Source organism: Octopus bimaculoides, chromosome 5 (assembly GCF_001194135.2).
Source record: "Octopus bimaculoides isolate UCB-OBI-ISO-001 chromosome 5, ASM119413v2, whole genome shotgun sequence".
In the NCBI taxonomy this organism is placed as follows: Eukaryota; Metazoa; Mollusca; class Cephalopoda; order Octopoda; family Octopodidae; genus Octopus; species Octopus bimaculoides.
This window is the reverse complement of record NC_068985.1, coordinates 82,203,393-82,217,412: the sequence shown is the minus strand read 5'-3', so window position 1 is coordinate 82,217,412 and position 14,020 is coordinate 82,203,393. Positions and strand designations below refer to the sequence as shown.

General features: G+C 32.6%; 1 protein-coding gene across 5 annotated transcripts in view; it reads left to right on the top strand.

Annotated features, from left to right (window-relative positions):
• The window catches only part of LOC106881595 (myoneurin), a 195,862-nt gene that overhangs the window by 127,555 nt on the left and 54,287 nt on the right, over positions 1–14,020 (top strand). For all 5 annotated transcript variants that reach the window (XM_052967822.1, XM_052967824.1, XM_052967823.1 and 2 more), the window contains one exon: positions 8,464–9,945. In XM_052967822.1, the coding sequence (XP_052823782.1) occupies positions 8,505–9,945 (1,441 nt within the window). In that variant the 5' untranslated portion in view covers positions 8,464–8,504. The remainder of the gene's footprint in view (positions 1–8,463; positions 9,946–14,020) is intronic.

The window sequence follows — 14,020 nt, the reverse complement described above, 5'->3', positions numbered from 1 at the left end:
AGAGAGAGAGAGAGAGAGAGAGAGAGAGACAGGTGGTGGGGAGCAGGATTGTTTTTGTTTTTGCGTATATTTTTTCATATCTAAAAATCACAACAGATTTTGTTTTTCTCTTCATTGTTAAAATTACTTCCTGTGAAGGTGTTGCAATTTTAACTTAATCAAGGTACTTAGAAAATAAACATGAGAGCAAGAAGAACAAGAAACACTACTGCTATTGATTTCAAGCAAATTATTTATATACCTACTTCCATTGATCTCTCAGTATCATTTGCAATGCTCCAGTGGCTCTTCAATGGTGTCGGTCAATGCTAGATCTTTATATATTTATTATAGCATTGGTTTAAACCATTCCATCTACTTAAATAGGAACAAAGAGCATTAAACAATATTGATTAATATCCTACATATCTTCTACTGATTTATTATTATTATTATTATTATTATTATTATTATTATTATTATTCTTTTTGTTGTTGTTGTTATTATTAGCAATGTGATAGTGGTGGTAGTAGTTGTGATACAAAGCCAGAATTTTCTTTGTCTGATCATATGCTATTACTTAACTTGATTTTGGAATTCATATAATTTTAGCTGCTTGCTTATTTTATCTATTTTCTGTGAACTCCAGATTTTAAATGAAATTACACATTGTATGTGTGTATACGTGTATGTGTGTTTGAGACTGTTGCATTGTATATATGTTCAAAACATTGACATGTGAACATGAAGATAAAAGAAATCTATTAAAATGCAAAGTTTAACCCCATTTGTTCTCAGGTATATGCATATTTGTACTGGTATCTTTGTGTATATACACATAGTGATGAATATAGTAAGAGTGAGAGTAATAACTGTATAAGTCAATGCTTAACTAATTCAGGTTGAGTAACCCTAACCAGATGAATTATATCTAGTATAGATAGAAGGATAAGTTGAAAGTAGGTATCATGCCAAGAAATTTCAGTAACTAGTCACTACATGTAGATTGGTAAACATAAGTTTATACTGTTGTTCCGGTTTACCTTCAAGTTATTTCTGACTGAGCAGATGCATGGTCAAAAGCTATCTGACCTTGATCAGCTTGTTTGAATTTCAAGAATAGTGTATCCAGAACTACAATATCCAATCTGTCCTTTCTGTTTTTTTGTATTTTAAGATAATAGGGTTCGATCTAAGAGAGATTTGGTTAGTATTTCTAGGAAATTAAATGGCCAGCTAAAGTCTCACTAGATTTTTTTTTTTTTTTTTTGTGAAGTGTCTATGTAGAGGGGACAACAAACAGTTAAAAGATTTGACAGTAAGGAGTATAGTTAATTTAACTGACTTGACCCTTTTGTACATGACTGGCACTTATATAACTGAAATTCTTCTATGCATATAAAAGGCAAGGTTGGCTCTGCAAAGATAGTTTGTTAATAGAACGCAAAGGGACATAATTTGATACCACTGAACATTTTATCATTTCAAATTACAATGTATTCTGTAGGCCCTTCCTGTATGCTTCCTTCCCCCAGATTGAGACGTGGTTCATTGGCTTGTAGTTCTGAGCTCATTTCTTCCAGCAAAGAAAGATTGTTCTACTCAGCAGGTGATATATCTCTCACCAGTATAATGCTACAAAAGTCCTGGATCTTTTGCAATATGGAAAAAGAAAGATTTAGGATTTAGCACTAATGATTGTGATAGAAATCTTTTCTGAATACTTTCATTATGTTGCCTTTAGTCAGATTAATGTCATTTAAAATTTGTCAACAACCTTAAACTGGTTGTTTTCAAATTTCTTACTTGTAGCTTATATAAAAATATTTTGTTACACATTGTGTGTAAACTAAAATGTATTGAGAAATTATAGCCTACTTTTTTATTATTTTTAACTGGCAAAAAACTTACAGGGGTTGAGAGTTTCATGCTTGACACTTCTCAAATTAGCTTCAGCTTTTGAAGCTTGTTTTTTATATAGTGTGAATTACAATTCTTTCTGGAATGTTTGATTAAAAGTTAACATTGATGGTCACATGAAAATTGCTTAGGTTTTAAAATAATCTTCCCATTAAGCAGAAAGTAATCTTGAGAGGAGCTTATAAATATAATAATTAAAAGTATAGAAAATATCAAGTGCTATCTTCTATATTCAATAGATGAAGCATAATTATCAAGAATTTATATTTAGAATTTTGGATATTTTTTACATATTTTTTAAAATATACAATACATGTGATGGATGTTAAATGATGATGATGATGTGAGTGTTTATGTGTACATGAGTGATGATGATGATGTGAATGCTTATATGTACATGCATGTGTGTGAATGCCATAGTACACTGTTTGCCTTGGAACATTGCTTGTACTACTATTTCAATTTTTAGCTTGTCATATTGATGTGGCATTATAAAATATAACACTGCACCCAGATTAGTATCAGAAAATAGTATTATAAATTTAATTGAATATTTAAACATCTTTTATGAACAGACGTTATTAATAAAACATTGTAATAATATATTTTAAGCCTCATCTGTGTGCACAAGTGTGTGTACATACATATATAAGTATATACGTGTAGCTACATAATGTGCGTGTGTGTATGTATATATATATTTATGTAAAATAAACAAAAATGAGCTAAGAGGAATAACCCAGAGTAGCCAATGGTACATGTATTTGAACAACATAGACAAATAATGCAGTTTTTAGACTCTGTTTTGTTTACACTGTGGCTAATCTTGTTCAATATATTCTCAAATACATCTATCATTTGTCTTTTACTTGTTCCAGTCATCAGACTTTGGCCATGTTGGGGCACTGCCTTGAAGAATTTTAGTCGAACAAATCGAACTCTAGAACTTATTTTTTTTTTAAGTATAGTACTTATTCTATCAGTGACTTTTGTCAAACTGCTAAGTTATGGGGATGCAAATACACCAACACCAGTTGTCAAACAGTGGGGAGGTACAAACACAGACACAAACACACACACACACACACAGATATGATGGGCTTCTTTCAATTTCTCTCTATCAAACCCATTCACAAACCCTTGGAAGACACTTACCCAAGGTCCCATGGAGGGGGACTGAGCCTGGAACCATGTGGTTGGGAAGCAAGCTTCCTACCACACAGTCATGCCTGTAGGCATATCTATATGTGCAAACACATATTTACATATATCCTTTATTTGTTCATATTTTTTCATTGAAAATGTGTGCTTCATCATGAATATTCAAATGGGCTTCATGTACATATGTTATATACCAATTGTTGTTGAGTCCTTAGTTAACCCTGATTAAGCAAAACTTATAATTAAAGGCTTTCCAGTCATGCCTCATTCAAAACTACATTTTATCGTGTATGTCTTATCATTATATATAACACTGAGGTTTGATTTAAGGAAGAATTGGTTGCTATTTTTAGCATGTCCATGATGTATACATGTGCATGCATGTAATAACTTTACAAACTCATGTGAAAAGAGTTTCTTGTCTTTATGATACCTTGAGGTATGAGTTCTGTAACTCTAGTAACTATACACACACTTTTGGCTATTTTTACATTTCTTAAAATTGGACCTTGAAATTTTACTTTCATTTATCTATTATTATAAAACATCTTTTATTAAGCTAGGGCATCTCCATTTTGTTAACCCCTTTTTTCTCCTTGTGTCTGTTTTACATGTGTGTGTGTGTGTGTGTGTGTTCATATTTCTCAGCCTTGCTTAACAAGCTTCGCCTATCTTAAGTTTCCTTTCATCTTTTAAAAATGTACTGGTTTTCCACTGAACCTGCTGTCTAAAACTTGCCATCTCTTCAATATGCCTTGTTGTATGCTAAAAATAAATTAATAGGTTGACTATTGGATTTCTCTCTCTCTCTCTCTTTCTTTCTTTCCTTCAGTCCCACCTGCACTCCCTCTCTTTTACTCACTCATTTTTACTCACCTTATGTCTCTCTCCCTCTATTTCTCTTTTTCTTTCATATGATCCAAGAACTTAATTCTTCCGTTTTAATATGCTAGTAGTATTAGGACAGGTGAAATGCTGCATTCTTTCCTTTTTTTAGACATTTATTTTATTTTTTATTTTTTTATTTTTTCTCTATGGCAATAAAGATATAGGATTATTCCATAATGCAACAATCCTAGAAATAGCTATTTTTTGGTCTTTCACAGTTTCATTCTCAGAATTTAGGATTAAGATTTTGATTTCTGAAGACAAGGTCAAGCTGACTGAAAACAGTCTTTACTTTATTGTTGTATTGATGCACAAACAGATGATCAGAAAATTCATCAAAGATGTGCCACTTTTCTATATCAAATCTCCCTATTCTGTTACATTCTTATTGCTTACCTAGATTATTTATGAAAGTTGAGTTTGCTAAGCTGGTTTTGGACTATCTTCACCTAAGTCAAGAGTTTGAATTTACTACTTGTATTTTGTTACCTTTATGGGCAGAATACATTATTCTACACTGCTTTAGTTCTCATAATCATCAGACACAGGTAGCCACAAGCTGACATCTGCTAAATAATCTGATCCGTTTTGTTATTGAATCCAAAATTCTGTTCAAAACTACACTCTGTAAAGAATAGCAAGAGAACAACATGCCATTTCATACTAAACTCAACACACATACAAAGCAGTAACCAATTTAGGCAACTATTAAACCTGTATACTACTCTTGGGTGGTACTTAATTAGTTAGGGTGGAACTTAATTAGTCTTTGTTATACTGTAGCCACTTTAATGCTGTGTGTGCGCATGTATAAGTGTGCATGTCTGTGTGTATCTGTGAATTTTAGACATATGCATTTGTTTATATGATTTGTGACATTTTACTTTATCTTTTCTGCATGTATGCATTTGGAATGTATATATAAATATGTCCTTTTTACTGTTTGACTCTATGGATATGCGTATATGTATCTAAGTGCATATCTATGTATGAGTGTTCATATTTCTCCTGTTTCTCTTCTGTGCACACGTGTGTATCAGTGTATGTATTTATGCATATGTATGTGTGTAGAAGACAGCTGTATGTGGATTTGTGTGATTAGGTTTGTGAATGTATCTATATATCTTTTGTCTGCATGTGTACCTTTGTATATCCGTTTGAAATGTAATTCAAATTTTGAAATAAAATTAATATTTCTACCAGCTGCATTATTGCACTCATGTCATATATTGTGTAAGCATTTCATAAAATGTTCATAGTGCATATGGCATAATAAACACTCTCACACATACACATGTGTAATGTGAGTGTATGTGCATATGTGTGTGTGTGTGTGTTCACATATGAGCATGCATATGTGTGTGTGTGTGTGTGTGTGTGTGTGTGTGTGTGTGTGTGTGTTTGAGTCCATTTGCTGTATTATCTCTTTTCTTCCAAAAAGTCCATTTGCCTTACAAACAAAGACATTGGAACAAAGAATGGCCAGTTAGTTTCCCCATGGGCTATTTTGTATAACTCAAATAATAATAATAATAATAATAATAATAATAACAATAATAATAGCAGCAGCAGCAGCAATGAGGGTGATGATGATGGTGGTAATAAATAAATAAATCAATAGATAAATAAGTGTATCATTTTAGTGTAACTTTAAAATGCAAAATTATATCTATTAATTTCCATCCGTTCCTCTGTAAATGCTTGATGTTTCTGAGTATATCATTAATGCAAAAATTAAAATTATGCATATATTACAAGCAGCATTTATCTAGTTTTGTTTGTTCATGTGTGTAGAGTGTTGGTGGGGCATGTGTATATGTATGTTCAGCCCTATCTCTTTTTCTTTCTCACACTTTGTCTTCCCTTTTCTCTATTTCATTGTATCCCATTTATATAAATCTTACTTAAATTTTCTTAGGACTTTAGTGGGAAGAAAGTGGGTACATTAGTTCATTGTTGTTCTTGATGTTCTTTTTGTTTGAGTGAACATATCTGGATGTTTGCATGCATGTGTGTTATATGTACTTCCATCTCTTCATCTCTTTCTATTTTGCTGTTCCATTCTTTCTTTCACTCTCAGTTCTGTCTCTTTCATTAATATATCTTGTTCCTTTATTGTTGAGTTGTTTGTATGGACATTGATACTTGTGTGAGCACGTGTGTGTGTGTGTGTGTGTGTGTGTGTGTGTGTGTGCGCGCGCGTGTGTATGTTTCCATCTCTTAATTTCTTTCTTTACACCCACTTTCTCACCCACCTCTTCCCTCCTTATGTTTATATATATTGTTTCAATGCTGTTGTTGTTCAAGTTTACTCATTTGTATGCACCACAGTAAAAATCAACTCCATTGATGACATAGATTAAGGAATCACAATGAATCACAGTTCCACATATTGTTTCATTCCTTCTATATGCTTAATTCAAATACGGTAGGATTGCATATATGTAATATAGTGACTTAAATATCCATCAATGAACTGTAATTATTCATAAAATTAGTTGACAAAAATTCCCTGTAAGGGTACTTTAAATCTAAAAATAACAAGCAAGGAAGATAACTCTAGTAAGACTGGCTAATTGAAATTTTTGCTAAGTATGGGCAATGTGTATGGAGTAGATCTTGTCTTTAAAGCTAACCAGTGAAAGCATTTCAATCTTATTAGATCTCCACAGGGAAGCATACTGTACACAGTTTGTGAGATTAAGGCAGATATATAAGCAAAGAAATGGCAGAGTGTAGTGATGCTGATATTTAGTAGTTTTCTATTAATGCCTAGATGTATCCATACGCTCATTCATTTAATTTAACTATCTACTATATTTTTATATCCTTCCTCTGATTGGTCTTTTGGTTTCTTTTCATATTTGTTTCTATCTTACATGTATTTGTTGAATATTATTGTTCCCTTAATTCATTATTTATTTTTTGGCAAGGCTATTTGTTTGTTCCATTCGAAAAATATCTATTTTGTCTATAGCTTTTATTTTTACAACCGCCTCCACAATCATCATGCTCATTGTCATCTTACATTATTTGTTTATGAAAAGGTTTGCTTCTCCTCAAGGATAACTTTTCATTTCTTTGTAAACATTCAGATTTCATATCTTCATTTATTATTCTATTCATTGTAAACTATTAAACACACAGTACACACACTCACACACACACACACACACACACACACACACACAGACACACACACACACACACACACACACACACACAGTATTTATATATGTTTGTATATGTGTATGTATATATGTTTATATATAGAAATGTACTTACGTGTATATTTATGTATTAGTTTTAAATATGTGTACGTGTAAGTAGTAGTAGTTGTGAATATGAGAGGGAAAGTTACCTTTAATTAAATTTGATTTGTTATGTAAAATATCACTGCCCACTTATGTCAGTATGGTTGTATAATTGTACTTAGTGATTTGACAGGGAAATCATATTGATTTTATAATCTACCTATTTGTGTTAAGATCACACAGGCCTGCCTTGCAGTTATAGTACAGTAGTTGTATTTCAAGGCAACATACAAGATATAAGGCAGCAATTAACTGCCTAAATGTCTCACTAAACAGTACATCTTGTCATAATCAGCTGCCAGTTAATGCAAGCAGGCATGGAATATTGTGTTTTATTATCATTATTGTTGTTGTCATTAAAATAACTTGTGTATGTGTGTGTGTAGTCGTAGTAGTAGTAGTAGTAGTAGTAGTAGTAGTAGTAGTAGTAGTAGTAGTAGTAGTAGTAGTAGTAGTTGCAGCAGCAGTAGTAGTAGTAGTAGAAGATCTTTTTTAATTATATATCTTCATGTTCTGAGTTTTAATTTTGCCCTATTCAGTTTTGCCTTAGACCCCACCAGGGTCAATAAATTATGTACCAGTAATGTACTAAAGTTGATTAAATTGACATCCCTTCTTGGAATTTAAGTTCAAATTCTGCTGAAGTTTAATTTGCCTATCATCCTTTCAGGATTGATAAAATGAGTACCAGTTGAGTATGATTGGCTAGTCCCTCCCATCAAGCATTTTAGGTTTTGTATCTATAGTAGTAAGGGTTCTTAAGGTATGGAATGAGTGTTGATTAAATAATTTCCCTTTAATTTCAGTTCAAATTCTGCAATTTGTTGCCATGTAAGGGGAAGTTGTATGAAATCTTGTGCAGTTTTCAAAGCAACCTGTTTTGAATATTATTGTGTTTTCTAGTGATTGATGAACAAATTGTAGACCGATAGATAGATAGATAGATAGATAGATAGACAGAGAGAGAGAGAAAGAGAGAGAGAGAGACATACATACAGACAGATAGCTAGAGAGTGTGTGTGTGTGTGTAATAGATAGACCAGGACAGTCTCAAGTTTTTGTTTAAAATTACTAAAAAATTATTATTTCCGTTTGTCATAATTTACAAATCTGAACTATCCTATAAAAATTTTGTCTCTCTTATCAAAGTTAGAGAAACTAAAAAATACTTAAAGATTTTTTATTTTCTTGTATGTTTCAGAACCATGCCCAGTGCCTAGTATCAAAAGGAAAGTTATCAGAATGATGGACATAGAGTCTCCCACTTATATGCGAAACCCTACACCCCTCCAAAGCCAACAAACACCTAGAACAATGGTTATAGAAGCACAGTCTCCTACTCTTCCAACCCGACCTTTGACCATAGAGCCTCCCCGAACCCTCTCTATGGATTCTCCCAATAGTAGACAGCTGACAGTTGATCCACCACTTACCCCACAATCTCTAACTCCTTCTGCACGGCCAGTCACTCTTGAATCTCAGACACAGCCGATTCTCATGAGACCAATGCCACTAGCACAAACACCATCACCCCCTGCCCCCACCGGATCTCCTGTTGTCGAGCCCCTCAATCTACATGACCCCAGACCCATCACTCCAGAAGCTTCACCCCCAGATAATTCATCTAGTCAATGTGTACCTGATGATATAGCTATGGATTCTCCACTTGATTTGCCCCAGCAACTGCAGCAGCAATCACTATTAGGTGAGAACAATGGCCACAATGGAAGTTTAACCACACCACCTGTACTTGAAATGCCATCTTCAGATGTACTTTCTGAACAACACCCTATAGAGAATGGTTCGTCTTCATTGTCTGTTCCAAGTCCAATCTCTGCTGAAGATGACATTGAAATGAAGAACAGTCCCAGTGCTCTTGGCCAATCCTCTGATAAACATAAATCTCGACGAAAGCGATCTTTGGAGGACATCATTAGTAAGATTAGAGACAGTAGTTACACTGGTAAAGAGAATGAAGACATTTTGCACCATGTCAAAGAAGGGCGCTTTTTCCTTGATGAAGGAGATGACCTGATGCAGCATATCAAGGAAAACAGTAGCCTGTGCAGTGAAGAAAGCGAAGAAGAACATGTCAGCGATTCATTAATGACTGACAAAAAAATTGTTGAGGAAGAAGACAATAAATCACTGGCTGATGACAGCAGACAGATGATTCCTATGTCCACATCTTTCCCAGAGAAGAAAGACCTTGACCTACATGCCCCATTGAACATTCCAGAACACAAAAAATTCACTCACAATGCACTTGATCTCTTGGCTTCCAACAGTGGTGATACTGCTTTTCCACACCCTGCTTTGATGACTTCCAAGTTGAATGGGTGGCTTCATTCCCCTTTCAATGGTCTTGGTCCACTTCCTTTCCCAACCCATCCCGTAGACCATACCTTGGCAGCTCGATACCTCCCAGTCTTTGCTAACAAATTCACTAGTCCGCCTGAAGGAGGAGAAAAGGACTATCTTAAATGTCAGTATTGTGAAAGAACATTCCGTCGACAAAAAAACTTGGAGAACCACGTTGAAAACACGCATCATGGAAAGGGACCGAACAACAAGCGTAAATCTGGAGACTCTGTGCAAGGGGATATGTACTTTAAATGCACACATTGTCCTTACACAACCAAACATCAGAGCAACCTTTATGTCCATCTGCGGATTCACACGGGTAGGTTTTTCTTTCTTATCTTATATTTATTTAATTTCCATACATTTTAAATTTAATTTAGTTCATATATTTTGTTTTTATGATCTTTTTAAAATTGCACTTTCTGTGTCTGTTTACTATGTGTGTACATTCACTTGTCTTTGCACCATATTCATATTGCTATTAATGGAAGAATTCTCTTTTGTTGAAGTAAAAAAAAAAAATAAATAAAGGTAGTGTTTTGAAACTGATTATCATGATGATTGTCATCTTCCTTGTCATCGTCGTCATCATCATCATCAATATTATTATTATTATTATTATTATTATTATTATTATTATTATTATTGTCATCCTCATAATCCTTATCATCATCAGCAGTAGTAGCATAGTTAACCTTACCAAATTAATAGAATAGGGCCTAATTCTCAGCAACATGATCCTGCAGACTGGTTCCAATTTCTTGTCAAAAGCTGTTCCCTTATGAGAAATAAAATCAAATCAACATAATCTCAGTCTGCCCTTTATTTCAGTTGGGACATAAGTAAAAAAAGAAACATTCTTATCATTACTATTATTATTTAGAAAGGTGAAAAGGCCTGAACAGAAGAAGAATAAGATTACTAGCTATGAGAGTAGGAAAACATATCTTCCTACTATAAATTCATTATATTAAAATCTTATAGCCTGCTATATACTTTTGCACTTGGTGGTAAACTTCTGATTATGAATAAAACATAAGCTCTTAAATTTTTCAGTGAAAAGGAGTCATCTGCTTAGTTTTGATTCTTATTGGCAATGATTTTGCTTGCTCACCACACTAATTCCATTGGACAGTGTTTAAATGTAACAAATTTCCCATATATTCTTTGATAATAGAGAGGAAGTGCCCTATGCTTAATTGAGAAAGTATCATTAGAACTACATTCTTTAAAGGCATGTATATTACACAAGTTTTTTTTTCCTCTCTATCTGTTGGAACAAAATTATTTGGTAGAATAGTAGACTACCAGCTTGTTGATCTGGAGTTTATTTCTTATAGTGTTTACTGGACAGTACATGTAATTCTACTGTTCCTCACTTTATCTAGCCATTGAAAACAGATATCTGGAGACATGTGATAGAGTGGTCTCGTATTTTCAGAGAGATAAGCTTCCTACCATGAAAGCAAGTAGCAGTCCTTAATGACTTACTCATATCCCACAAAGCATAAATTTTCATATTGTATAGATTTGAAGTGTTATGCTCATGTAAGAAACCATGATTGGTCAACTCAGAGGAAATCAATTGGGATAAATTACTTTACCATACCTGAAGTCTGCTACCTCTCTGTTCAGTTTTCTTTTCATCCAAGCCTCATTGTTTGGTAAGGTAACAATCTAAATTATAGTCATGTTTGATTTGCCATTCATTCTTCTGAAGGTGATAAAATAAATACCAATCAGGCAATGTATTCAGTCAAAGCAACCACACTCCTTCAAAAATATGTTGTTTCTGAAAGGATCCTATGGAGGAAGTGCCTGAGGGCTATGTCCCCATAACCTGTCCAAGAACAGTGGAAAGAGAAAATGAATGAATTATAATTATTATGTTAGTATTTTAAGGTGGTAAGTTGGCAGGATCACAAGAGCATAAGAAAAATTACTGTGTGCTATTAATGCTTACCTTTTACATTGTTAGTTCAAATTCCCCAAGGATCAGCCTTGACTTTCATCCATCGAGGGTCAGTAAAATCAAGTACTGGTGCAACTACTAAGATCAATGGAATTTACTCGCTTTCCACTCAAAATTGTTGGCCTTGTACCTAAATAACAAACCACCACTACTATCACTATCAGCAGAAGCAGGAACAGCAAAACCACCACCACCATCCTATCATCATCATCATATCATCATCATCATCATCATCATCATCATCATCATCATCATCATCATCACAATTAGCATCATTGTTGTGATATTAGAAGCTTCAGTCACAAAAAGATATTACAAGACATTAATTAAGTAAAAATAAAAGTCACTGTTTTTAAATATCCCTAGTTTTTAATACAATGAAATTATACAAAGAGTAATTTAAATTATTGCTTTTATGCCATTTCATAGATAAACTCTTTTAAAACACTCCTTATATGTATGTTGGTGAACTGAATGCTGTGTTATGTGTATTCATATTGTGTACTCCAACTTTCAGAAATCAAGCTAATGCATATGTTTGAAAGGTGTTTCAAACAGAATTTATATTGTATATGTTGATGGTGTAATTTTGGGGTATATTATTCTTCATATTTCTTTTTGACATCTTTAATGTAGTTGCATAATTAACCATTTTCATAACTAATATAAAATGAAAACATTTATATATCATTGTTTAACAATATTTTTCAAGTTTTATTTTAGGATTTCACAAACTGTGTATTCATGTAACTCTAAGTAGTTCATTTTTTTGATATTTTTTTTGCCTTCCTTTTTGTAATAAAGAGCACTGTATAATACAGATTGTTTACAAGTATCTTATAATTTAACAAATTTAACAAATTATATCTTATTATTTAACAAATTCAATGCATAAATCATACTTTAGGATTGTCTTATAACTTTAAAAATGTTTCATAAGTCAAGTACTCACCTCACTCAAGTCAGTTTGCCTGATATTACAGAGATAGCCATCATCAGCATATGATCAGAAACATTGATAAAGTCAGTGCACTCAGCTATTCTTTCTGATCACACTGTCAATAGTAGATCATCAACAAAACATTGCAAACTAATGAAATACCTGTGTTACAGAGATACAACTGCCTGATACTTCCAAAGTTTACACTATGGTATCTGTTTTCATTTAGCTGGGCCGTGCTATTGAATGTTGTGTTTTGTTCATGAACACAATATAGTGACATTATGATGCTTTATCCTGAATAACTTAAAACAGGTCTATTTTTGCTTGAGATTTTTTTTCTTTTTTTTTTCTGTTTCTGTCTACTCAAGAAAAAAATTATTTAGTATAAAGAAACAAATTGGTTGTGTGAATCAGATGCGAGACCAGTGACCCCATCATAATGCTATATGATTTTGGCAAGGCATGTAACACTTCTTATCTTAGCATTAGCTGAGGGCAGTAGCTACTTATTCCATCATATACTCAGTGTACACATATTCAAATCTCTAAAAAAAAAAGAATAAATAAATAAATAAATATACTATCCCATCTATGTATTAACAAAAGATATAAGAATTTCAGCAGCTGTGCTCACTACTGAAAACTGATTTGGATCAATGTCATTTTATATATCGGTCATTTTTTAAAAAATATTCACTTTCTCTCATAGACTCACACAGACATGTATGTAAATAAAATTGTGTAGTATAAGTTGTTAATAGACTAATCTAATTTTTTACCTTCTTTGCTTCCCTTTGGTTATTCCTGAAATTTTAATTGTTACCACACACAAGCTAATAAAAAACGTAAGAAAGAATAGAAAACATTTGTCAGTTTTATAGGGCCCTTCCTAAGCCTATTTTTCTCAGAAGTTAGTTGCATATTTCTACAGAGTATTGTTTTTACAACTAGGGTATGATTGAACCATTGAGTGTTAAGTCTCTTTGTAGCAATGCTGCAACCAACCAAATTATTGACAGATTATGAAATGTCGATTCGATTTGTTCATTAGTTCTATATTCATATAAATTCCTACTAATATGACCAGTTATGTCATATAATATACTTTGTTATAGTATAGGTTTACAATTAACCCTTTCATAACTATATTTCTTATCAAATACATTGCTTATGTTTTTTAGTTAATTTTTAAAGTAATAAGTAATTTGGAAGGATTCAGTAAAATAACTAACCATACCGTTGTTAAGAAGTTTAGTAATTATCTTAACAGAAAATTTTTACATAATGATATTCTGGAATGTTTTAATTTTAATATGAATACTTAGAAATAAGATGTAGTCTCATGGGGATTGTTATCAAAGAGGTTAACAAATCTTGAATTTCTATTGATTCAGTATAAGTTAAAGTAATTTCAATAAAATTATGTATGCATACATTATATATATATATACACACACACATTATATATATATATATATA